The sequence below is a fragment of the Lotus japonicus genome, chromosome 6 (assembly GCF_012489685.1).
Source record: "Lotus japonicus ecotype B-129 chromosome 6, LjGifu_v1.2".
NCBI classification, from domain to species: Eukaryota; Viridiplantae; Streptophyta; class Magnoliopsida; order Fabales; family Fabaceae; genus Lotus; species Lotus japonicus.
Window position 1 is genome coordinate 61,043,065 of NC_080046.1, and position 24,839 is coordinate 61,067,903.

Here is a 24,839-nt window from a genome sequence, read left to right on the forward strand (position 1 = left end):
AACAGATTAGTGTTTGCTAGCTTCTTGTAACTACAAAAAAAAATGTTAACACCCCAAATTCATTCATGGAGTAAAAAATGAGATAAAAATGAAAATGTATGAAACTAGATTAAAAAAATGTTGTGAATTGAAAGAAAGTCATCAGAAAAAATGAACCTAATATTTCAACACCAGAAGGAATATTATTGAGATGAAATAGAAAAAATATGAATAAAATAATGATTGGCAAACCGTGGACGTGTGCTTGTGTGGGTTTGTGTGGAGCATTTGGACATTTTCCTAGGTGACGCACCACCTGACGAAAAAAATCAGGCTAAACAAAAGAAAAGAAAAGAAATCCCAAGAAAATTTTCAGAAAATCCAAATTGCAGTTCCATTTGGTCCACGCTCCCTCATTCCCCCAAACTCTTTTTAAACCCCCGAAACCTCTCACCGGTGAAAGACTTCAATTCTCACCTCCTTCATCTCTCTTACCACACAACTCTCTCTCTTTCTTCTTGCACTTATCTCCTTGTTTATTTAATTTTATGGACAAAGGATGGGGTCTCACTCTTGATTCATCTTCCTCTCAATCCCTCCCTCTCTTTCCATCCAAACCTTCTGCATCTCTCATCAACACCATGTTCCCCATTCACGGATTCCCTGTCAATCTTACCCGCAACACCAACGATGAACAACACACCGCTGATGACAGCCGGAAAGTTGTCGGCGAAGTCGATTTCTTCTCTGATAGAAACAACTCATCGCCTCCTCCTGGCTATCTCGACCATCATCAACATGCTAAATCTAATATATCTGTTAAGAAGGAGATTCTCCCCGAAGAAAAACCTCCCAACGTTAATGTAATTAACTTCCCTAGCCTCCTTTCAATTTCAATTATTTTTTGCACAAATTCTATAGCAATCACAATAATTATATTTACTGATACAATTCTCTTCTTTGTTTTCTAGACTGGTTTGCAACTCCTAATTACTGGGAACACTGGGAGCGATCAATCAACTGTGGATGATGGTGTTTCATCAGATGTTGAAGATAAGAGAGCCAAGACCACTGAGGTATGTAGTATATATGTACATATATAATTTAATTATTTCTGAAGTTTAATTGCTAGTTTGTAATAATGGGGTAAAATGGAGAATTAATAACATCCTTGTTTGATTTATTCAGCTTGCACAGTTACAATCGGAGCTTCAACGCATGAATTCAGAGAATAAGAAACTCAAAGAGATGCTCACCCATGTCAGCGGTAACTACACCGCTTTGCAGATGCATCTCACTGCATTAATGCAAAAGAACCACCGCACAGAAAATGAGGTCATTATAAATATTTATTACTTTAATTTTCCATTGCCAATTTATTTTCTGGAAATTACTTTGATATGATTGAATTATATCTAATTTTATTGATTAATCAAATTCAGGTTGTTGAGGGAAAATCTGAGGGGAAAAACCATGTTGCTGGTGGAGGAATGGTACCGAGACAGTTCATGGACATAGTAGGACCTAGTGGTACTACAGCTGAAGTAGAAGATCAAGTATCTAATTCTTCTTCTGATGAACGGACACGATCGGGTACACCTCATAACAATCATGTTGAAGCTGGAACAAGAGATTACGTGAGAAACAGTAATGGTAAAAATGAATTGGGCAGGGAAGAGAGCACAGATTCAGAGTCACAAGGGTGGAACGCCAACAACAAAGTTCAGAAACTGAACCCCTCTAATGCAGCTGTGGATCAGTCCACTGCTGAAGCCACCATGAGAAAAGCTCGCGTCTCAGTTCGTGCTCGATCAGAAGCTTCCATGGTTAGTACATCATCATTTAATAGATCAATTCAATCAGTAAACAGTTAATTAATTAAAGCAAGTCATTAGTACTTCTAGTAATTAATTTCTCTAACTGAGTAATCTGATTAATTAATGCAGATCAGTGATGGATGCCAATGGCGAAAGTATGGACAAAAAATGGCAAAAGGAAATCCATGTCCTCGAGCATATTACAGATGCACCATGGCAGTTGGTTGTCCAGTTCGCAAACAAGTGGGTTTTTCTTTCTAAATCATGCAATTAACTTAATTTGTTACTTGTAGTCATAGTAGTAATGTCCATTAAGTTAATGTTGCTAATAATTATTGATTGTTTTGTTAATTAATAGGTTCAACGAAGTGCTGAGGACAGAACAATTTTGGTGACAACATATGAAGGCACACACAACCATCCACTGCCACCTGCTGCGGTGGCTATGGCTTCAACCACCGCTGCTGCAGCCAGCATGTTGCTGTCTGGGTCAATGACAAGTGGAGATGGGATAATGAACCCCAATTTGCTAGCTAGAGCTATTCTTCCTTGCTCTTCTACGAGCATGGCAACACTTTCAGCTTCAGCACCATTCCCTACCGTGACACTTGACCTCACACACAACCCGAACCCTTTGCAATTCTCAAGACCGCAACATTCTGCACCGTTCCAAATACCCCAGAATTTCATGTCCGGACCAGCCTCATTTGCACAAGCTGCACCGCTTTATAATCAGTCCAAATTCTCAGGTCTTCAATTGTCATCCCAGCAGGAAGTGGGTTCTTCACACCAATTGGCTTCTCAACAGCCACCACAACAACAGCCTTCACTAGCTGATACTGTTAGCGCCGCCACCGCAGCCATCACCGCCGACCCCAACTTCACCGCAGTACTTGCTGCCGCCATCTCCTCCATCATCGGTGGTTCTCATGCAAACAACAATGGCAGTCACAACAATAACAACAACAACAACAAGAGTACAATGAGCAATTTTTCAGGAAACTAGGCCTTTCTCTTTCTTTTTTGTTAATTATTATATATTACTTATTCCTTCTTTTCCTGTTTTTTGTACATGGGTAAGGCCAAGCCATAAATGTTGTTAATTTTTTAGTCCATGTCTTGGGAGGGAATAGATATCAGAAATGCCTTCATTTTTTTCTTTATATCATTTCAATTTGAATAATGTTGTATATTAGTTTCAAAATAGTTAAATAGACAAAACAAAACAAAAATCTCTTTTATCATCTTCCTTTCTTTCATCTCTATCTTTTCTAGTCTTCGCCTCCATTTTTTTCTGACAATGTTGAAAACAACTTAAATTGTGACACTCCCAAAAGAACAAAACGAGAAGAGAGAAGAAAAAAATGGCGTGCAAATAGCTAGAAACAGCCAATATTGAACGATCCGCGTTTGGTGACGAATATTGGGATATTTTCTCATTGGTCAATAAATACTGCCATTAATATTTGATATGGACACGTAAATGAATGGTAGGAAGTAGTAATCCAAAGGTGGACTTAGCTAGGAGAGAGAGGAGGCTAAAGAGTTTCTCAGCAGCTTCGTGTGCTCTGGGTTTAGGGTGTTGGTATTAATAGTAGTAATTAATAATGATGATAGAGTCAACATAATCATAAATATCGGTGGAGAAAATTGGAAAATTGAGATGGTGGACATTGATTGGAGGAAATTGGATACAAATATTTTCTGACTTTATGTGATGGACGTCGCGTTCACGTTAGGGCCACCTTAATGCTATATTGGACTAATCATGTGAGGGTATTTAAAGTTGAAAACATCATGTGATGTCACCTGCACTTCGACGCAGTCACTAGCTCACACCGTACCTCTCATATATATACACACCGTACAAGTGGGTCTTCATCATCGACTTTCATTTGACTTTATCCAATTGAAGGCGGTGACCCCTCTGTGATTGGTTCTCTCTCATTGAATGCAAAGTTAATAAAAGAGTTTTGTGTGTGTGAATGAATAGGTACCTTCATGTGCTTGCATGTGAAGGAGAAGACTAGTTTGATCCTTTTCAAAATGATCAGCTCAACGTGGATATATAAATTATCGCACGTAAAATTTATACTCCTATCCATTCCGGGATTACAGTGGCCTTGTTATCGATGCAATATTATTTAAATTGAGATCTAGACGCTCTAAAAACAAGAACGATACGGTGCATTTATGAGCAATTTATTTCGATGAAAATCATGTACGTATTTTATTCACGTACGTACTGATGATAGTTATATTTAAAAAAAAAAATTCATAGTTGGGGTTGGGGTAGGAACAGAGAAAGAATTTTAAAAACAAAGTCAAAATACTAAAGTCGAAGAGCAAATTAAAACTCAATTTTTTTGTTATCTTTTATAATGGAATCATTATAATATTTATTATAAGTTATAACAATCTGATCCCTAAAAATAAAGATAGTGGTACATGTTAGCTTTATCATATGAAAAGGGAATATTTTAGAGTATCAACAAAACAAACTCATAGTTAAACAAAATTATTTTACTATGTGTTTACACCAATTTTTGGTAAACAAACAGAATCCAAAAGCAATTTAAGGATTGGATTCGGAGTCCTCTCTGGGTTCTTTAGTGAAGACGTTTTAAATGTCAAGGTCGGGTTTTTGTGAAGAACAGTATGAACAAAAGGGAAAAAATAGTAGAGGATCGAAAGGAAAAAGAGGAACAAAAAGTAAAAGGAAATCAAAATGGCAAAGGAAATGAAATTGCATTGAAAATTAAAGGTGAGAATCACAGCACACTCTTAGTCTCTTTGTAGCCATATGTCACATGAGACTTGGAGGCATCCATTGAGAGTTTTGAGTAATTGTGTGAGTCTGAGTAATTTTACAATCAGATTTGCTATTTATAGAAAAAGAAATGAAACTGCCACTAGATCCTACGGTAGAGATTAAATCTTAGAAAATAACTCCCTACACTAGAGTCATACACTTGGCATAATTACAAATAAAATAACTTGCAGCCACTTCCATTTTTCAAGCCATGTTCATGTTGCATCTTCAGTAAGTAACTGCCACGTTCTCCTTTACTCCACTTTAATAGCCATTATATAGTAACTTCCACTAAGTTCTGCTTCTTCAATAACCGTTGCTTTGCTTAATCTGCTCATTCAATAAACCGTCACATTTCTCGACCAGCTTGATGTGTGTTTTATAGTATTAACACTTGGTCGAAAACATGATTCTCCAACTTGGTCGAAATGGTCCAGCATCACCATATCATTTGAATCATTCTTTAACCATTTAAGAGACTCACTCTTGCATATTTGTCGAAGTCATGCTTCATTACATGGCTATATATATTTCTCATATTGCCTTTCCAATGTGGTACAAGATTTCGACCAATGACAAGTCTTAATATTTCGACACACATGTAGTCCATAATAATTTGGCAACAAGATAAAAATTCTACTAAATCATACCACGCATCCATGTACACCATATTTCAGGAATTGATTTCCAAACTAGGAAATTTTGGTGTTAACACTTGGTCTTCCAATTTGAGATAACAAACTTGAACCATTAATTTCGACCAAAGCCGCTTTGGTATATCTGAAGCATGCATCCAGTGGCCAAGTAGGTCGAAATATAAGGCATGCAAATAGAAATATATTCAAATAACAAAGTATTGTTCTTGACTCAAGGTATTTAATTTTGGTATTAACAGAGGCCCCCCAAAATGTTGTTTCTCGAAAGAAGTGAGAGGAATAACATTTTGAATTGCAACACCAAAATTAAATAAACACTTCATGGCCTTATTTGAATACTCTAGCCATTTCTTTCTGAATCTCTAGGGACTCAGCTTCTCCAAATCTTTGGTCGAAATATTGGGTTGGTAACACTTAACTTGATTTATTGCTTTGCCAATGACATTAGAATTCTCGACCATATATTTTCTGGTCAAAGCCAAGATGATAAGGCTACATGCCATTCTTCATTTTTATTCTCTGACTTGAGTCAAGAAACGAATCAGTGACTCTCAAAGAATATATATTGGTCTTAACCTCTTAATATATTGGTCAAAGGTTTTCATCATTTCGATTGGAAACTTTTCGACCATTTTCAACCATCACTAGACCAATTAATATTCTTAGTCATTAGAAACATACTCACGATCAACTTTGAGTGTCGAACTTAAATGGCATGTGAACCAATACTTCATTGCCATCAAAGTCTACCTAATATATATTAACATACAACCATGGCATTTGATTGGCATGTGAAACATTGATTTAAAGCTTTATACTCCTCTCCAATTTGATACTAAAATTTTGGAATCTTAAAGCTTATAACCATTATGTCGTGGTTCAGAATTTAAATAATAAATTCTTACCATGCTAAGTATCTTTTTCGACTAACCTCTTACTTTTCTCGAATTTGCATGGCTCTTCAAAATAATCATTTCAACTTTGATGAAGCACCATTAGAACTGCTTATTCATTGTTTTCGGCCATGAAGGCCGTTTCTCTTTTATTTTCGGCCACATAGGCCGAAGTTCAAATCAAGGTACTCATGCTTCAGCCAATCCCTTTTGGGTTTGAGGTCCTTGGCAAATTCTGGCTCCATTTCACCATAACCTTCTTATAGTCACTTGTAGTCTTCAATCCTTTGAAGGATTTTGCTGGAAATTTCCCTTTGCTCTCATCTTCATAAGTATAAGGAGACTTTGGCTTAAATTCAGCCATATTCACTTCATTCTCATCACTATAACTATCCTCATCAGATTGATCAATTTCATCTTGACCAATTTCAGGATTTTGAGTGGCTCTTATGCAAGAACTTTCTTCTCCTTGAAAAACTTCTTCAGGCTTGTATTTCTCAAGCCTTAGTTTCTCTACCCTTTTAACCTTATGAGCCAATTGAGTCATATCTATGAACTCATCATTAACCAAATTCTTTTTAATCGAATAGTCTAGGCCCCCAATAGCCATTTTTACTAATTCGAATTCAGGCACATGAGTAGAACATCTAGTTTCCATATGCTTAAATCGAATTAAGCAGTCATCTATTGACTCATTCGGCTGTCTCTTAACATTAACCAAGTCCATTAATGTCACTTTGGTTTCTCCTCTAAAGAATTGCTCATGAAAAGCCCCCTCCAATTCATTCCAATTATGGATCGAATTAGGAGGTAGAGTAGTAAACCAAGTGAAAGCATTTTTCGTCAAGGAACTTGGAAAATATTTCATTTTCAACAGTTCATTGTTAGCAAGATCACAAATTTCAAGTCGGTACCTTGCAATATGCTCAACAGTCGATTCACCTGTGTCTCCTGAAAATTTAGTAACTTTTGGAACCTTCCATCCCCTTGGGAGTTCTGCTTGAAGAACTACTTCAGAAAACGGAGACGTGAAATTTGGACGATCGACATATCCAACATTGAAACCATGATGATTTAAAACTTCTTCGACAGCATTGACCACATTTTGTGGCCCCCCATAGTCATTTTAATTTCGATCAACTAAGACATTGTTGTCTAAATTTTGATCAAAATTCTATTGCTGATTTTGGACTGAATTTTCTTGTCCATTCAGAACTTCGCTTGGACCAAAATTCTGACCTTGAGGCAAATTTTGAGGCTCATTTTGACTAAAATTCTGAACTTCATGTTGAGTAAAATTTAGAGGCACACTTTGACCATAATCAGGAACTTGCTGGAACGTTTGGTTCAAAGGCGGTGCTCCAAAAACATCAGCAATTCGACACAATTGTCGAGTCAAGTGTTGAGTATTTTGAATGAGAGGATTAAGCATAGTTGATATCTGTTGTGTCAACATGTTCACCATGTTGTACTTACTCTCATCAATTTGTTGCCTAATTGATTGTAAATCAATATCAGTGGTTGAATTTGAAGGAAATAAATTCATTGAACCACTTTGCATCAAAGGCATGGTCATTCCCAGTGTGCTGAACTGAATCTGTTCATGACCATTTTGATTTTCTCTCTGCCCAGAATTTTCAGAAATGACATTATTTATCATTCTGCCATTAAACATTTTCACAAGTTTTGGAATTCCCAAATACGAATAGAAGTACCAATACTTTAATTGGCAAACAAATATAAATTCCACTTGATTATGTGTGTACGTCAAGATTGATCAATATGACAATCAATTTGACATAAACTTATGGCGTTGAAGTACAGAGACCAAAATGAAGTCACGCTGGTCCTTGATAATTTGGTCTTGAATTCTCAAAACCAATATGTGGAATTAAATATTGAATACAGATTCAGGACCAAATACAAATGACACTTTAAAACTTAGTTTTCACTAAAATGGTCCCACCAGGTGTGCCAATTTGTTTACACCAATTTTTGGTAAACAAACAGAATCCAAAAGCAATTTAAGGACCGGATTCGGAGTCCTCTCTGGGTTCTTTAGTGAAGACGTTTTAAATGTCAAGGTCGGGTTTTTGTGAAGAACAGTATGAACAAAAGGGAAAAAATAGTAGAGGATCGAAAGGAAAAAGAGGAACAAAAAGTAAAAGGAAATCAAAATGGCAAAGGAAATGAAATTGCATTGAAAATTAAAGGTGAGAATCACAGCACACTCTTAGTCTCTTTGTAGCCATATGTCACATGAGACTTGGAGGCATCCATTGAGAGTTTTGAGTAATTGTGTGAGTCTGAGTAATTTTACAATCAGATTTGCTACTTATAGAAAAAGAAATGAAACTGCCACTAGATCCTACGGTAGAGATTAAATCTTAGAAAATAACTCCCTACACTAGAGTCATACACTTGGCATAATTACAAATAAAATAACTTGCAGCCACTTCCATTTTTCAAGCCATGTTCATGTTGCATCTTCAGTAAGTAACTGCCACGTTCTCCTTTACTCCACTTTAATAGCCATTATATAGTAACTTCCACTAAGTTCTGCTTCTTCAATAACCGTTGCTTTGCTTAATCTGCTCATTCAATAAACCGTCACATTTCTCGACCAGCTTGATGTGTGTTTTATAGTATTAACACTTGGTCGAAAACATGATTCTCCAACTTGGTCGAAATGGTCCAGCATCACCATATCATTTGAATCATTCTTTAACCATTTAAGAGACTCACTCTTGCATATTTGTCGAAGTCATGCTTCATTACATGGCTATATATATTTCTCATATTGCCTTTCCAATGTGGTACAAGATTTCGACCAATGACAAGTCTTAATATTTCGACACACATGTAGTCCATAATAATTTGGCAACAAGATAAAAATTCTACTAAATCATACCACGCATCCATGTACACCATATTTCAGGAATTGATTTCCAAACTAGGAAATTTTGGTGTTAATACTTGGTCTTCCAATTTGAGATAACAAACTTGAACCATTAATTTCGACCAAAGCCGCTTTGGTATATCTGAAGCATGCATCCAGTGGCCAAGTAGGTCGAAATATAAGGCATGCAAATAGAAATATATTCAAATAACAAAGTATTGTTCTTGACTCAAGGTATTTAATTTTGGTATTAACACTATGGATCTTAGATTTTTCGTTTGCCCCTTTTTTAAACTGAATGGAATAGCCCAACACACTGTCTATGTATTTTAGAACAAATCTCATTATTATGTGATTCAAAAAAAAAAAATTGGTCAAAATTATGTGATTCAATTTGGATGTTAATTTTGCATAGCAAGCGAGCCGGATTGGTCTAGATTGTCTTATGGGCCTCCCTGTATTGGAAACATGCATGTCCACATTGTTTTTGGTTAAAGCTGCATGCCCACTTATTAAATAATGGGGACGACATCCTTTTCATAATATTTTTGTTTTTTTATTATAAGCAAAATTGTATTGAATAAGAGTATTAGGGGTACTCTAACCCAAAAGATACAAAAGAAACAAGAGAATAATTACAAGGGGAGGGAGAAAGAACAGAAAAAAAACCAAAACAGTGGTGCATGTCAATGCTACTCTCATAATATTTTTGTATATAAAGTTTGCACTAAGCACTATTTAATGTTTTTTCTTCAAGGAAAAAACTATGTGCATGTAATGGTGGTAGCGTATGTTTTTTCTTCTGTCAAAGAATGGTCTAAAGGATAAGGCCCAATAAAGCCCAAACAGCAGTACAACAGAGCTCATAGCTCATTAATAGCAAATTAGAGTTGACAAAAAATATAGCAAATTAGCAATAAAATAGCGGTGATTCGGTCATTGTTATCCCCAAATCTCACCCTTATCTTCCACCCTAACCTTACAAAAAAAAAGCTTCAATTTTCTGGTTAATCCTATAATGGAAAGGATATAAATTTATACTTCATTTAAGATAGGCCTCACAAGTCACAAGTGAACTATTCCTAAGAGAGAGGAGGTTCTAGTATTAATTGTAAATAACCAACTAGAGATAAGCCCAAAAGTAAAATAACAGCAATAAGCCCAAGACTAATTCAGCTAAATCAACTAAGGGCCTCTATTTAATTCTCATGGACATGGCCCAATCCTTCTACCATAGTGATGGCTAATGCTGGCATTATGATCAGACTTGGCATCAATTATAAGTTGAAGACTCATCTGGGGATAATTGTTATCCATACGCATTAGCATTCATAATTATTAATTAAGATTGATGTGTGATCTTTCACGCTCTCTTTCTCTGTTTGGAATTATGAACTTCATGAAACTATTATTATTAGCCAATAGCTAGCTTGCAAATTACTTGCACTCCTCCTAGTAGGTCTACCTCCTCACTCTCTCCCTTTCTAGTTTAGTAATTCACAAGTTTGGTGACGTTGCCTTTGCTTCTTGGCAATTTCTATCTTCCATACTTGCTTCTAATTCCACGCTACTCTGCTCCCTGGACCCTCCTTTTTCATTGGCGTTAATTTTCTCTTTTCACTCTCTTTCCCTTCCAAGTATAACCCACTTCCCCACTCCCCCCTATTTTTCAATCTTTTTTTTTGGTAGATGCACTATTTTTCAATCCATATGTAAAGAAAGCAAATATCTAATTTTTATTTATTTAATTGCTTTCAAAATTTTGAGTCACATACTCCCTATAACTATATATATCACTATGAACGACAAAACTCTCTCTACTAAGTATTTAAGACAGTTGCATTCAATACTTGAACCTGATACTCTTTAAGCTAATTTTTTAAAATATTATAAATAAATATAAACATGTAAAAATATAAAATGTTGTTATATTCATAATCATTAAATGTAATTAAATGGAAACATAAGTTAAAAAAAAGAAGATAAGAAAAAAAAACAGAAGTAACGGTGCGTTAAATGGAATTCACTTGGGAGGATCATGTGATGTGATGTGTCGCGTGCTAAAGGAATGAAGGGAGCATTGTGGTTCTACTTTTCAGGCACGTAATCAATTCAGTTACATCCAAACGCATCACGGGATCAACGGCTGTACTGAACTAGAAACGTGACCCACTCAGATCAACGGTTACAGAAGCCGGACCCACAGAAAAAGAAGATTAGCTGGACCCACTTCACTGCCAACCCTGGCCAGGTTCTCTGCTTTTACAGGGTTTAAATTCTCATCCCTCAGCACTTGTTCTCCTTCAATTCAATTCTCATCATCTCTTATCAAATCCTCTCTCAGTCACATTCATTCTGGTAAGTCCATTCTTCAATGCATGCATAACCATAACCATTGTTCTTCTGCTCATCAATTTTCATAGTAAATTTCTATATATAATTATAATCATCTTCTGGATTGGGTTTATTTGGATTAATTAAACATTTAAACTCAAATTTTTCAATGCATGCATGCGTTGGTGGTAGAATCAATGTTTATGTTGATGGTTGAATGCTTTTGTTCATTTAATTATTGCTAGGCAACGAATTAAAAAATTTAATGCTATCTGTCACGTCTTTGTCAATTAATTATTTTTTTTTCAATTTAGTAATTTGTAAAAAATTGCCTGATGTTGAAATTTGGGATTTGGATGAACAGGTGAAAAATGGGAAACAAGTTGAATGTGGTGGTGTTGTGTTTGTGTGTGTGGACCCTGTTGTGTTGTCTGGCATCTTGTGCACATGATGAAGGGTTGCGTAGGATTGGACTAAGAAAGACCAAATTGGGCCCCAATGACCGGTTGGGGTTTAAGGATGCAGAATCTATGTGGTCTTCTATCAGGAAGTATCATTACCAACCCCTGAACATTCTCGGACTCAATCAGGACACTGATATTGTTGCGCTCAAGAATTACATGGATGCTCAGTACTATGGTGAAGTTTTTGTTGGCACCCCTCCTCAAAGGTTCACTGTGATTTTTGATACCGGTAGCTCTAACATGTGGGTTCCATCAGCTAAATGTCACTTCTCGGTGAGTTTTTTAATGTGTCTTGTGAACATGTAGTATGTGTTTGTATTTACGTTCAAATTGACACAAAAGCACATTCATTCCAATGACACCAGAGACCAGAATTGGCCAAACATACAGTCAAACTGCTTTGTAATGTGCGGTTGACAGAAATACTAACACACCCTTAGTAATGTATTGGGTTTGTTTCCTAATTTTGCTAGCTAACTGTCGTGGTATTTTGAATGTTGGTGCAGGTAGCATGCTTATTCCATGCCAAGTACAGGTCTAGTCAATCAAGTACCTACAAGGAAAATGGTATTTCATCTTCTAAACTCTAAGTCTGATTTTTATCATCCAGCCTTTTACACCTAAAATTTTTGAAAATTATTGATAGTACCAGTGTTATATAAGTTCTTTGTTTCTGGCACATTTGATTTGGTTTGGCATGATGTAATTCATACTTAGTCATTCATGTTGTCCTATTTTTACATTAGAGTTTGTCTTGCTGTTATTTAGGGACTTCTGCTGCAATACAATATGGAACTGGAGCAATTTCAGGCTTCTTTAGCTATGATGATGTCAAAGTTGGTGACATAGTTGTAAAGAACCAGGTAATGCTGAATGTCAATCCTTTGTCTTCTTTCATAATATGTTGATTAATCAATTGGTTTGAAGTATTGTTCTGGTTTTCTACAGGAATTTATTGAAGCAACTAGAGAGCCTGGAGTTACATTTGTGGCAGCTAAGTTCGATGGTATACTAGGACTTGGATTTCAAGAGATATCAGTTGGAAATTCTGTTCCAGTGTGGTATATATCTGCGTTAATTTAAACTTTCATTTATCATTTTGTTATTTTATTCGATCTTTATGCAATTATGAGGCACTTTCCTGTCACAGGTACAATATGGTTGAACAAGGGCTTGTTAAGGATCCAGTATTTTCATTTTGGCTCAATCGTAAAATAGGAGAAGAGCAAGGAGGTGAGATTGTTTTTGGTGGTGTTGATCCTGCTCACTTCAAGGGCCAACACACTTATGTGCCTGTGACCCGGAAAGGATATTGGCAGGTTATTTATCAATCCATTTGTTTATTGCACTTGCACTATAATTTGTTAATACTCCTCTTTATTAACTACTATTTTTGTTTCTTGACAGTTTGCCATGGGAGATGTATTTATTGGTGGTAAACCCACTGGTAGGTGTAGAAAACATCTGATCTAAAATACATATTTGTTTCTCCAATGGCTTCATTCTGATAGCACTTTCATAAATCCTTTATGGTTTTGATTCCTTGGTACTGAGTTGAACATATTGTCATCCAGGATACTGTACCAATGGGTGTTCAGCAATTGCAGACTCAGGGACGTCTTTGTTGGCGGGTCCAACGGTAAGAAACTATGAATAAATGCTTTTATATTTAGGCTGCTGTAGATTTTTATCTCCCTGGAGTTTCATGACCTATGAAGAATAGTTTTGGGATTGCACTTCTGACCAGCTTGTTTCTGATTTTTCTCTTGTAGACTGTGATTACTATGATAAATCAAGCAATTGGAGCATCTGGAGTTGCAAGCCAAGAATGCAAGTCTGTTGTTGAACAGTATGGACAAACAATTTTGGAATTGGTCTCGGCTAATGTAAGCATCGCTTTTAACTCATTCTTGACTCCTTGAATAGTTTTTTATTAGATTCTGGTGATCCTTGTTTTTAGGGAAGAGACTGTTAGCATAAATTGTAAGGTTTTTATTATGAAAGTTTACTCAACAAATTGAGTTGCTTTTCTTCTTTCATATTCTTCACTTTTATGTTTAGATTCAAAATGTTCTTGCTTGTTAGGAAATTGTTTTCTATCAGTGATTTGGTCATCTTTCAGAATGGATGTTCTTATTGTTTTCAATCTGTTCTGTAGGCGCATCCAAAGAAGATATGCTCCCAAATTGGATTGTGCACCTTTGATGGGACTCGTGGTGTCAGGTAAGCCCTGAAGATATTATACCTTTTGTCATTTACTTAACTTTTCAATATGTCCAATGTGCTGTGATTGATTCTAGTCTTATGATTTTTCCTTTAGCATGGGTATCGAAAGCGTGGTAGATAAGAATGAAAGAAAATCATTTGGTGACTTTCGGGATGCTACTTGTTCTGCATGTGAGATGGCTGTTGTATGGATACAGAACCAGTTGAAGCAGAATCAGACACAAGATCGCATAATGAATTATATCAATGAGGTTGGTTAAGTCTTTGAGTTTTCCATTTGAGTACTCAATTCAAATTCTACTTCGCCTATTGATTCGAGCCCTTGTCATGATATTGCAGCTTTGTGATAAAATGCCTAACCCAATGGGAGCATCAGCTGTTGACTGTGGAAAGATCTCTTCAATGCCTATTGTTTCCTTCACTATTGGTGGAAAGGTTTTTGACCTTGCTCCACAGGAGGTATAATTCCAAACCTGATTAGTTGCTTTTGAAAGCTGATCAAATTGTTAAAAGAAAAAGGGATTACACTGTTTTAAAAAAGAGCAAACTAATCTGACTATTTAGCATGTTTGGATTAGCTTACCTTTTTCCAGAATCAATTCTGGTACCTAGAAGCTACTAAGAAAGCTTCTCTCCATAATTGATTTTGGCTTTATCCATGAATGGTTTCCCTGTTCCTCACTTATCCAATTTTCTTCTTGGTTTCTTCAGTACATACTGAAGGTGGGTGAAGGTTCTGCAGCCCAATGCATTAGTGGCTTTACCGCTTTGGATGTTCCTCCTCCACGCGGTCCACTCTGGTACATTAAACTTGAATTTGCTTGAGACATGCTCTGATTTTGATGCATTTGATTTGATTATCATCACTTAATTGCATCTGCATAAATGCAGGATTCTTGGAGATATCTTCATGGGGCGCTATCACACTGTCTTTGATTTTGGTAAACAGAGAGTCGGATTTGCTCAAGCAGCATAGACAGTATTGTCGTCTCGCATAATGACAAACAGCTATTTGCTACTAGGACTAGTTTTTCTTTTCTTTTCTTGCCTTAGAAAATTAGTAAAACCAAACAAAAAATATGACAGAAAACTCAGCCTCAATACTTCAAATTGGCAACTGTATTTGCCAATAGTTTGATATAAGTTTACAATTATGATGTGCCTAAAATTCTTGTTCTGTATATAAATATTCTCGCAGTGCCTCCTCTCATCTATTAAATAGCTTAAGAGATGTATCTGGGTTGTTTGGCTGATTTGGGGCTCTATAGTCTGTAATTATGTTATGCATATGCTTAGTTGAAGTGTGTAAGATATGGCTCAGGCTCTCGTGATTCCTTATAATCATCATTTTCTTCATGTTTAGCAAGATTAATGTGTGATATTTTAATGCACCAAACATTCAAACTCATGTAGAAAGCTCAAATAAACCAGAGAATTATGCATATAAAAAGAAAAGGAGAAGGTAAATTAGATAAGTTCGAACAAAAAATTATATGCTTCAAACTACGTAGCTAATGTGAGATTCGAAGTCAGGTTACAGAACAGGTAAAATTTCAGCGTTTACAACTCATTGGAAACATGGTAGTTTTTCTTAACTAATCCAATTTATATTTAAATTAAAAATCATAATTTAATAAATTTATTGCATCATTCATATTTACATACTTTAACTTATATATTGTAAAAAAATAGTTTTCTAAACAAAAAGACCATCTAAGTTGATTGAGTCCAACTCAATTCAATCCTAGAAGCACCTTACGATTTTTTTGGTCAATTGTTTCATAATTCAAAGAAGATCAGAGTTAAGCCCTGAAAGATACAAGAGGGAAGGGCTAAAATCCCAATAGGTGAAGCCCACAATACAGCATATACAAAAAAACCCATGAGACAGATCCAACTAGCTTGTTACTCACAAGTACATGGAAAGCTACATTTGTTGCTCACAATTAAACTCGAGATTTATGTGCCATCTATACAACAGACTTTTAAAGCTCAATTGTTTGTCATGATATAAAAAATAAGATAAATTGTCACATTCTATTATAGTAGTGTACATTCATTTCAAAAAAAAAAATGAATATTATAATAGTGCATATTGAGTCAATATGATATAACAAGTATCTCATCCAACTTATCTACGAATGATCGTTAAAAATACTAATATAAAATTATTCATATGCTTCTTATCCAAATGTTGAAATTTTAAAGGGTCTCGAATCTTTGGGTCGCACCACTGCGTCCCGAATCTGCGATCGCTCCGCCTTTGGGATTGCACAACCACCCATCCCTGCGACATGGCTTTCATCGTGAAGGACGTTCTCCTCGATGTCATAAGAGTGTGTTGCAGCAACCATCGCTTCCTTCTCTCATCAGATCGCGGTGGTTTCGCGGTGGAGATACGACAACACCTTTGCCTAGAAGAAACTAGAGGATCTTCTTTCTCTTATGGCCATGAGCATGGTGGCGGAGCTTGTTTCCACTAGAACTCAATGAGCTGGCCACAAACTCCATTTACAGGTCAAAGTTGCTAATCGTAGAATTTCCGAATCTCTAACCATGTTTAATTTGGGTTCATCGATAGACCCAAAAGAAAGAGTTCACCCTGGTCTTTGCTTGCTACTTTATTAATTCATCCTTATAATCAATATTTAAAAATGTCACTTTATATAAAAAAAATTATTTCTCATTTCATATTCTATGCAACCAAACGAGATGAGAGAATGTCAGCATCATTCATTTTCTTCTCTTCATGTCATACCAAATAATATATAAAAACAACTATATTTATCACATATTTATCTCATATTTTGCTTCTCTCTTTTTATTCTTACCTAAAGAAAGCATTAACTTATAGTTTCCAAGGTTCCTTTTGTTCTTTTTACTTGATATATATGAACAATATATATTTTCATTTAATGCTCAGATTTTATGTACAGTGAAGTGGATTGATTGTCATACCACTCATCTTTATTGTCGTACATATGACGTTGATGTTATCAATAGGACGGTGTGAGGCCTGTATGATGCAATGCTACTGCTAGCAGACAGTCACAAATATTATTTGGGCCAGGTAGGAGAGAGAGAACATGTATAGTTTAATTTTGTGAAGGAAATTAAAGTAAAGGCACAAAGTGGATTCCACAGCGTACAGCATGCTGCAGCTGCGTGATCCGATTCATGCATTGCACACTCAGAAACGGAGGAATCAAAGCAAAGATTACTGCAAAAAAATAGTTGGCGACATGTGATGATATATCATACCATAGATACTTTAATCATTGGCTTACTTCAATTTCACGCTTCCTTAATTTCATGCCGTGACATTCCGCACCCACATTTCATGCCGTCAATGCTCACTCACGCCGTCCCCGCACTTTCAACATACATCAGAGGACCTTCTAAACTTTCGACAATTTGACAATGATACATAAACATACATTTTTTGTCACACGCTCTTTAAACATCTCACTTGCAAAGTAATAGAAGTTAGCTAAGTGATATGTCTAATGAATGTTTGTGAAAAAATGTATATCTGTTTATACCTTGCTAAGCTTTACTATGTTACTAGCTGTCCAAACTACAAAGTGCCCCACTCAGCAGCAGAGAGTGTGTGTCTTTGTTCCTTTCCCTTGTTTAATATTATGTTATTCGTAGTAAACAACTATACAATGTAAATGGACAGGCTGGTAGTTGTGGTTAATTGGTGTTTTATCGATGAATGGTGAATCAGCTTAGCGCAACAAATTAGTTGGCTTTGGCCTTTTCTTCAACCTCTTTTAACCATTTTCCCAACTGTCCAATATCCTTTCCATTGAGACCTTCATTACCTCCTTGCACTTTACACACACACTCATCATAAATTAATTAATTAAGCTCATTCATCCTCTGTCTTTACCTTTATTTTTCTCTAGCTATAGTGTCTTTAAATTGACTTTAACTGCTGGCTTTCATTTTGCTTCCCACATAATCCACTTCACATACAGATGAACTGGATGTTGTTCGTTTAAATTAAAGCTAGCGCGTACCTTTGACTTAAAATATCTACAAAGATGTAAATTGTTTAAGTGGATTAATTAGGAGGTAAGAAAGTGGATAGATTAGAATTAATCATCAGGTTCTAGTCAATAATTGGCACTCCCCAAATTGAACAGATTCACACTCGTAGGAAGCTTTAAGTCTTCTTGGCCTAACTCAAGCGAATTCTCCCGTTGAAGAAAACTATGAGATGATTTTGACTGTGTTCACTTTGAATAGCATCTTCTATTCTACCTGTTAATTCATGAATTGGAGGATTATTTGGCAGAACTCATCATGCTTTGACACAACCATTTTACCACAAGGACTATGGATTTTGTCACTGATGACATAAACATAAACCTACTAATCTACAATAACAAAAGTCAATCCCTACAAGCAGAAATTGAAGCTAAGAAACCCAAAGCATATTTTTGCTCTCTTTGGGACCCTCTTAAAGATATATACCAATTAACAATTTAACACAAGCATGGAATATGCCACTAACATGTTACATTACCACATGATTCACGAAGCATGCTCTCACAGTACTCCATTCACCACACCACCAAACCATTAATTTCACCTTCTTCAACAGCGCAATCCTTGGTTACCATTTCACATGAGCACGTGCCACCATGTGCACCGTCTCTCCTTAATACTCCATTTTCACGCCTAAAAGCTAAAGCTAACTAAATGCAAGCTTGGCCGGCCAGGCCAACAACAACAAATGAAAAGGCCCCATTCACCCTCTTCTCGACACGTGGCTCCCTCCCATCACAAGATCGTAAGAGAAACAAGACGGCGCTCATTCATTGGACACAACCAAAAGGGCAGCATACAAAAAGGAAAAAGCTTTTCCACATCACAATCATAACTTGCTTACCCTTTGCTTTAAGCCAAACACAACCCACCAAACTTCAAATCTCTCCATATATATAACTCATACAAATTAGGAAAGCTAGTATAGTATTAGTACCTCACAACAACAACAACAACAACAACAACAAACACATTACATTCTTCTAGTCTTCTACCTCCTCTTGTAACTAAACTTCCAAGATCTCTATGGCCTGGACAAGAGGCAAAACCCTCGGTCGCGGCTCCACCGCGGCCGTTAACATAGCTGAGGATCGCCGGACCGGTGAATTATTCGCTGTGAAATCAGCGGAGCTTCACCGGTCAGAGTTCCTCAAGAGGGAACAGGGAATTCTCTCTACTTTAAGGTGTCCTCAGATCGTGGCCTACAAAGGCTGCGATGTCACATTTGAGAACGGTGCTAACTGGTTTAACCTCTTCATGGAGTACGCGCCTCAAGGGACTGTAACTGATGCAATCAACAAGCATGGTGGTGGAATTGAAGAAGCTATGGCGGGGTTTTACACGCGCCAAATTCTGCTTGGGTTGGAGTACCTTCATTCAAATGGGATAGTGCATTGTGACGTGAAGGGGCAGAACGTGCTGGTAACGGAGAGTGGTGCAAAAATTGCTGACTTGGGTTGTTCTAAAAGGGTCGGAGAGTCTGTGATCACGGGGACGCCTGCGTTCATGGCGCCAGAGGTGGCGCGTGGGGAGCAGCAGGGGTTCCCTGCTGATGTTTGGGCTCTGGGGTGTACTGTGTTGGAGATGATCACGGGAAAACCGCCGTGGCGAGGTGTTTCTGACCCGGCAGCGGCGATGTACCGGATCGGATTCTCCGGTGAGGTGCCGGAGATTCCAAGCTCTGTTTCGGAGCAGGGGAAGGATTTCTTGAGCAAGTGCTTGAAGAGGGATCCCGATGAGAGGTGGTCGGTGGAGGAGCTTCTTGGACACGGATTCGTTGGAGAGAAGAACAAGGAACTAGCATTGGATTCGGACACTCCCATGAGTGTGTTGGAGAGAAGCTTTTGGGACACGCTGGATACGACTCAGGGTCCCACTTCTGATTCTTTTTCCTCGGATTCCTCGAGCTCTCGAGACAGGATTAGGATGTTGGTTTCAGATGAGCCTGTTTGGGAATGGGATGATGATCAATGGATCACGGTGAGAAGCAATGACAAGGAGCTGGATGCGTGCTCTGTTCAGGGAACAGAGAGAACAGAGTCCTCTGTTCTGGGAACAGAGGATTTTGGATCATACACTGTTTGTGTCCTTGGTGATCAAGAGAATGGTTTGGAAATTTTTTATGAACCAAAAATTGTAGTTGACATTGTCACTGAATTTAGTACATGGAATGTCATTGTTGATATGATTGTTACCTTAGTAGCAGCAACTGTGGCTGCATCAATTAAGAATTGTAACCATTGTCTCCATATTATGAGGTTGTTTCACATGGAAAATTTGATTTTAAGAACAATGAAGTTTTTACCAATGCACCGTGTTCTTCTCCCTCTCTTTCCATCTCTAGTTCACTTTGGATGAATTGAACATTTTACAATTTAAAATTATAAAAATATAATGGGATAAGGTGTGCCCTCCACCTCCATAATGGTTAACTGGGCCAAATTGAATACTATCCATATAACCACAGCTTAAGCTTTGCTTTGCGAGTTGGATTTTAAGCTGTTTCAGATTAAATTTTCGTTTACAGAATGCAGCTGAATTTATCCATACCACACAAATGTTTCAAATGTTAAATTTCATCTATTTCTAATTAAAGAAGCATTAAGGTTTTCTTTCAAATTTCCGAAATCAAATGTAGCATCAAGCATCCTTCCTGAAATTTTTACAAGTTCTGTTCTCTGTAATTCTAGATATCTGGTAGATGATGTCTGCAAGTTACCTGCTGACTTGCTCTCTATCTTAAGTTATCTTAGCCAATTTCCCACTTTCATAAGCGGCCAGGAGATTTATTTTTATTTTTTAATTTCAAATGCTCTTGATTCTACTGTTGATTTGCAATATTGCTGCTGAATGTAAAACTACATAGACAATGGTTCACGAGTGAAATAGCAAACTCAGTAAGCCGAAAATATTAGTTATAGGGAACTTTGTTGCTAAAACCAGGCTACCCTAAAACCATTGCAGAAATGAGTTAAAAAGAGAGTGCAGTTTGTGTCAGAAAAATTGTAACTCTATAGAAAGAGCAACCAGTTACCCACAGAGCTGAGGTCACCTTACTTCATGTTTTTTTGCTGCATGCATGGCAAGTCTAGATTGGAAATCAATGTCAGGATTTTGTCACCCCATCAAAGATGTCCTTTCTGTCGGTGTTCCTTTTTATGTTTCTGTTAAGTTCTCAGCTGATTCAAATTCCTTATTTTGAGTGAAGCTTCTCCTCAAGTTTTTTACCAGCATAATTGAGGCAATCTTTTTGTTCAAGGAATCTACTTTGATTTTATGATTTGCACAGAATTTAAGATATGTTCTCCTAGAAGCTAATATAACTTTCAACTAGAAGTGATTCTCCAATACTACACCGTGAAACCAAAACAAACATAAACAGTTTCGTGGTAGCTTTACTTACTGCCTTGAACTTTCCTTGGTCTAGCATGTGGCAGAATATGTTCATGAGTTAAAAGGTCGCATAGCTTCTGGGTTTGGTTTGAAGCAGAAAACTGCACTCATTAATAGGCTACTGCATAAAACTGTTTCATAGCCATTTGCTAAAATGACTTGGAACCAGAAAATGAGATTTCGTTAACGAAAAAAATGTAAAAATAGAACCAAGACTACTTAAACAAAATTAAGTATCAAGGGATAACTTAAATACCATCAAGCCTATTTCTAGGAACATCCCTTCGTAGCAGTCAAACAGAAGTTGTAAAAGTTACATATGTGCAGAATAAAACAAATTTGCACTATATTTCTGTCAACACTCCAAAAAATCAGTTTGTCAGGACAAAATTGACCCCAATTCAACACAAAAGTGAAACCCTATTTGTTGAGAAGCATGTTTACACAAATTAATAACCAGTCATCAGCAAGCTGCTATTTCCTGAAAAGTATATAAGAAGAAGCCTCCTTCAATGTTTCTTACATATTCTTCTTGGAACCTGAGTGTGACAATCTCCGGTCCAAGGATTGTAGTTCGTTGCGGAGATTCTGGTTTTCCTCAAGTAAGCGATCATACTCAAGAAGGAATCCCTCAGACTGTTTCCTTAGGGCACTGACATTGGCTTCTGCACCATCAACCTCTTTAGTTTTTGACTTTAGCTCAGATTCCAGACGGTTAATCTCTGCTCTTAGTTTTGTTGTTTCTTCCTCCATGGCTCTAATTTCCTCTGAATGTGCAGCTTTCCCATCGTCAGATCCTCGGCTTTGTTTCTTGACAGCCTCCATGGTCTTTCTTCGAACCCGGAGTTCTCTTATGTAATGATGTAGTCTGTCTATCATAAGTGCAAGAAAAAGCACAGCACCTGAAAAGAATTGACCAAAGATGAGTGATTTTCAACAGACAAAGAGGTCTTTTAATAATTCAGAAACACTAAGGAAGCAATAGTTCCTGAAACACAAAACAGTATTGTTTGGGTTGGATTTGAACTGTCACTTTAGCCAGGTTTTTTGAGATGTGACCAGTGTTGTCATAAATCAATGACATAAACTACTTCGTAAGAGAATTAAGGAACTTTATGTTAAACATGATATACTTCACACATTGTGTTTCAAGGAGCTGATAGAGCAGCAATTTTCAATATTCATTTCTGGAAACTTTGTTTTGAAAAAGAACATAACAATATTTTGAAAATTTTGGATCCATGTTGAATAATATTAATCAATGAGCTATAATCTTAACAAGTTTCTTTCATGTTCAACAAGTATATACAGTAGGAAACAATTACATATGAGTGAGGTCTGCGAGAGGAAGACACAGGCAATCAGAGATAAGAAAAATTAGGGTATTAGGAGAAGTGGAAAACCAACACAAAAGTAACCACTAAGAGGAGGCACCAATGCACCATGAAACCAGTAAGATACTTGCCAACCTCGCTTCTCTTTCCCCTTCTTCCAGGGGCAAAATGTCTATTCAAAGGTTTGACTCCAATGCCTCATGAAAGGAGTTAATATGCAGAAGGTGATTAAAATAGTAAATATAATTTATACTTTACGAATTATTACAGTCCTGAGCTACTGAGATATTGAGATTAACATTTAACACCATATCAATAAGCAATGGAAAAACTAAATGCTTCCTAGTTATGAAATAAACAATCCCCAACATCAAAAAATCTGATAGATCTGATTTAGATCTCCCTGCAGCCACCAAACCAATACCGGAAGAAAAAAGAAATGCAGCTCCACAGCTCACATTTTCCTTCTAAATTAGAAGCTTTCATAGCTCATATTGCTCCAACATTCATTCTACCACTCCAAAACCAGTAGCAAACAGCAACATAAATAGTTATATACATTACCAGAGCAGAACCCCAACAAATGATAAGTGAAACTACTGAATTGGTGATTAAAGGCATATGCACAATCAGCACCCCACAGAAAATCCTCACACACACATGAATCAGATACAATTAATCATGAATTCATCAAGTCACAAAAAGAAAATCAATTCACATACAAAAATAAATGTCAACAACCCATTTAAACAGACATGGAATTGATTGCCCTACCCATGAGCGTTGCTTCGAGGAGGTGCTTGGCCATGAGAACCTGATCGGTTGGATTAACAACACCACCATCCTCGATCCCGCGCTTCTGAATATTGAACATGGAGTAGAGACTGGACAACAAGACCACAAGAACAGTGGCACCGACGGTCTTGACCATGAGCGGGCCACGGCCTCGCTTCAACCGATCCAAGCCCATGATCATCAACTTCCTCAAGGGGGTCTTGAAAAGCAGCAACGCAATCATTGCCGCCTCCGAGAAAATCACCGTGAACAGCAGATGAATCATCTTGCACCCAATTCAAATGCCTTGCCTTTTCAGATCCCAGTTTGATTCACGATTGATTGTTAGCGAGAGAATTGTGACATAGACAAGGACAAATTTGAATTTGTGGGAATGTGCATTACTCTCATGAATCTAATCGAATCCTAAACACAACAATTGTTGTTGAATTGAAGAGACGGACAGAGGAGAGAAGAGAAACAGAGAAAGTAAAATTGGGTTTCCACTCTTGGGTTGGGTTGGGTTCGGAGTCACTTTTAAAAACATATATTTCATGTTTGCTAGTTAGTCCTCCAACTTTCTTATATTTACAGAGGGATAACTTAATCTACTCGCCAAGTCAATTTGATTACCGTCAATCATGTCTCAAAAATGTTATCTATGCTAACAAAAAATAATGTTTCTTTCACACCTCTAAGAGAGGAGGAAAGATATGAAATGAGGAGAGAAATAGGAAGAAAATAACAAGTAAGAGAGAGAAAAAATATATAAGATGTGATAGATGATTAGAGGAGAGAGACAGAAACAAAAATAAGTAGAAATAAAATGTTTAACAAATAAGGTGTGTATATATCATTACCGTTATCCTTAATGTATGATGAACTGAAAATTCTCTTAAAGCTGCACATTACTACCTCCGTTCCAAAATAACTGACACTATTTCTAGCTGAATTTTGTTCCTAATTATCTGTCATTTTACAAAGTTTAAGAGAGTATTAATTACACTTTACCAATTGTACCATTCATTTATTAATGGTATGAAACTTGAAAAGTTAGAATAAATAAGAGAGATGAAAGGTATAATAGGAAGTTACATAGTAATTTTAATAAAATAAGAACATTAATTGTTATTTCTTAATACTTGTGCAACAACCTTAAAGTGTCAGTTATATAAGAACATGTTGGGCCGCAAGAGGATAAA

The 24,839-nt window shown here is 36.7% G+C and overlaps 5 protein-coding genes across 5 annotated transcripts; 3 read left to right on the top strand and 2 right to left on the bottom strand.

Moving 5' to 3' along the window:
* Nucleotides 1-427: 427 nt before the first annotated feature.
* On the top strand, nt 428-3,040 carry LOC130723830 (probable WRKY transcription factor 31). The gene is made up of 6 exons (XM_057574966.1): nt 428-842; nt 951-1,055; nt 1,168-1,314; nt 1,422-1,805; nt 1,926-2,039; nt 2,155-3,040. The coding sequence occupies exons 1-6, from the start codon at nt 528-530 to the stop codon at nt 2,800-2,802; spliced, it is 1,713 nt and encodes a 570-aa protein (XP_057430949.1). The 5' UTR covers nt 428-527; the 3' UTR covers nt 2,803-3,040.
* A 3,313-nt stretch (nt 3,041-6,353) lies between these two features.
* LOC130725716 (uncharacterized) lies at nt 6,354-7,817 on the bottom strand. Its single transcript, XM_057576920.1, has 2 exons — nt 7,397-7,817; nt 6,354-7,237 (listed from the first exon to the last, which is right to left on the bottom strand). The coding sequence occupies exons 1-2, from the start codon at nt 7,815-7,817 to the stop codon at nt 6,354-6,356; spliced, it is 1,305 nt and encodes a 434-aa protein (XP_057432903.1).
* Nucleotides 7,818-11,275: 3,458 nt separating this feature from the next.
* LOC130724502 (aspartic proteinase) lies at nt 11,276-15,446 on the top strand. Its single transcript, XM_057575738.1, has 14 exons — nt 11,276-11,414; nt 11,755-12,127; nt 12,361-12,421; nt 12,623-12,717; nt 12,803-12,915; nt 13,005-13,173; nt 13,262-13,301; nt 13,429-13,493; nt 13,627-13,740; nt 14,013-14,077; nt 14,175-14,331; nt 14,420-14,539; nt 14,792-14,880; nt 14,972-15,446. Exons 2-14 carry the CDS (start codon nt 11,762-11,764, stop codon nt 15,054-15,056), a joined length of 1,539 nt encoding a protein of 512 aa, XP_057431721.1. The 5' UTR covers nt 11,276-11,414; nt 11,755-11,761; the 3' UTR covers nt 15,057-15,446.
* A 3,258-nt stretch (nt 15,447-18,704) lies between these two features.
* Nucleotides 18,705-20,494, top strand: LOC130725717 (mitogen-activated protein kinase kinase kinase 18-like). The gene has a single exon (XM_057576921.1). It carries the CDS (start codon nt 19,163-19,165, stop codon nt 20,492-20,494), a length of 1,332 nt encoding a protein of 443 aa, XP_057432904.1. The 5' UTR covers nt 18,705-19,162.
* A 1,364-nt stretch (nt 20,495-21,858) lies between these two features.
* On the bottom strand, nt 21,859-24,166 carry LOC130724659 (uncharacterized). The gene is made up of 2 exons (XM_057575934.1): nt 23,638-24,166; nt 21,859-22,431 (listed from the first exon to the last, which is right to left on the bottom strand). The coding sequence occupies exons 1-2, from the start codon at nt 23,921-23,923 to the stop codon at nt 22,049-22,051; spliced, it is 669 nt and encodes a 222-aa protein (XP_057431917.1). The 5' UTR covers nt 23,924-24,166; the 3' UTR covers nt 21,859-22,048.
* Between the last annotated feature and the right edge of the window lie 673 nt (nt 24,167-24,839).

Excerpts from the sequence above, each read along its gene's own strand:
- LOC130723830 (XM_057574966.1), top strand. The coding sequence starts at position 528 with ATGGACAAAGGATGGGGTCTCACTCTTGATTCATCTTCCTCTCAATCC. Across the intron at positions 1,056-1,167 it reads AGAGAGCCAAGACCACTGAG|CTTGCACAGTTACAATCGGA; the intron begins GTATGTAGTATA and ends TGATTTATTCAG. Across the intron at positions 2,040-2,154 it reads GTTGTCCAGTTCGCAAACAA|GTTCAACGAAGTGCTGAGGA; the intron begins GTGGGTTTTTCT and ends GTTAATTAATAG.
- LOC130725716 (XM_057576920.1), bottom strand. The coding sequence starts at position 7,817 with ATGATAAATAATGTCATTTCTGAAAATTCTGGGCAGAGAGAAAATCAA. Across the intron at positions 7,238-7,396 it reads GCCTCAAAATTTGCCTCAAG|TTTTAAATCATCATGGTTTC; the intron begins GTCAGAATTTTG and ends CTGTCGAAGAAG.
- LOC130724502 (XM_057575738.1), top strand. The coding sequence starts at position 11,762 with ATGGGAAACAAGTTGAATGTGGTGGTGTTGTGTTTGTGTGTGTGGACC. Across the intron at positions 12,128-12,360 it reads CAGCTAAATGTCACTTCTCG|GTAGCATGCTTATTCCATGC; the intron begins GTGAGTTTTTTA and ends ATGTTGGTGCAG. Across the intron at positions 14,540-14,791 it reads TTGACCTTGCTCCACAGGAG|TACATACTGAAGGTGGGTGA; the intron begins GTATAATTCCAA and ends TGGTTTCTTCAG.
- LOC130725717 (XM_057576921.1), top strand. The coding sequence starts at position 19,163 with ATGGCCTGGACAAGAGGCAAAACCCTCGGTCGCGGCTCCACCGCGGCC.
- LOC130724659 (XM_057575934.1), bottom strand. The coding sequence starts at position 23,923 with ATGATTCATCTGCTGTTCACGGTGATTTTCTCGGAGGCGGCAATGATT. Across the intron at positions 22,432-23,637 it reads CCTCGAAGCAACGCTCATGG|GTGCTGTGCTTTTTCTTGCA; the intron begins GTAGGGCAATCA and ends AATTCTTTTCAG.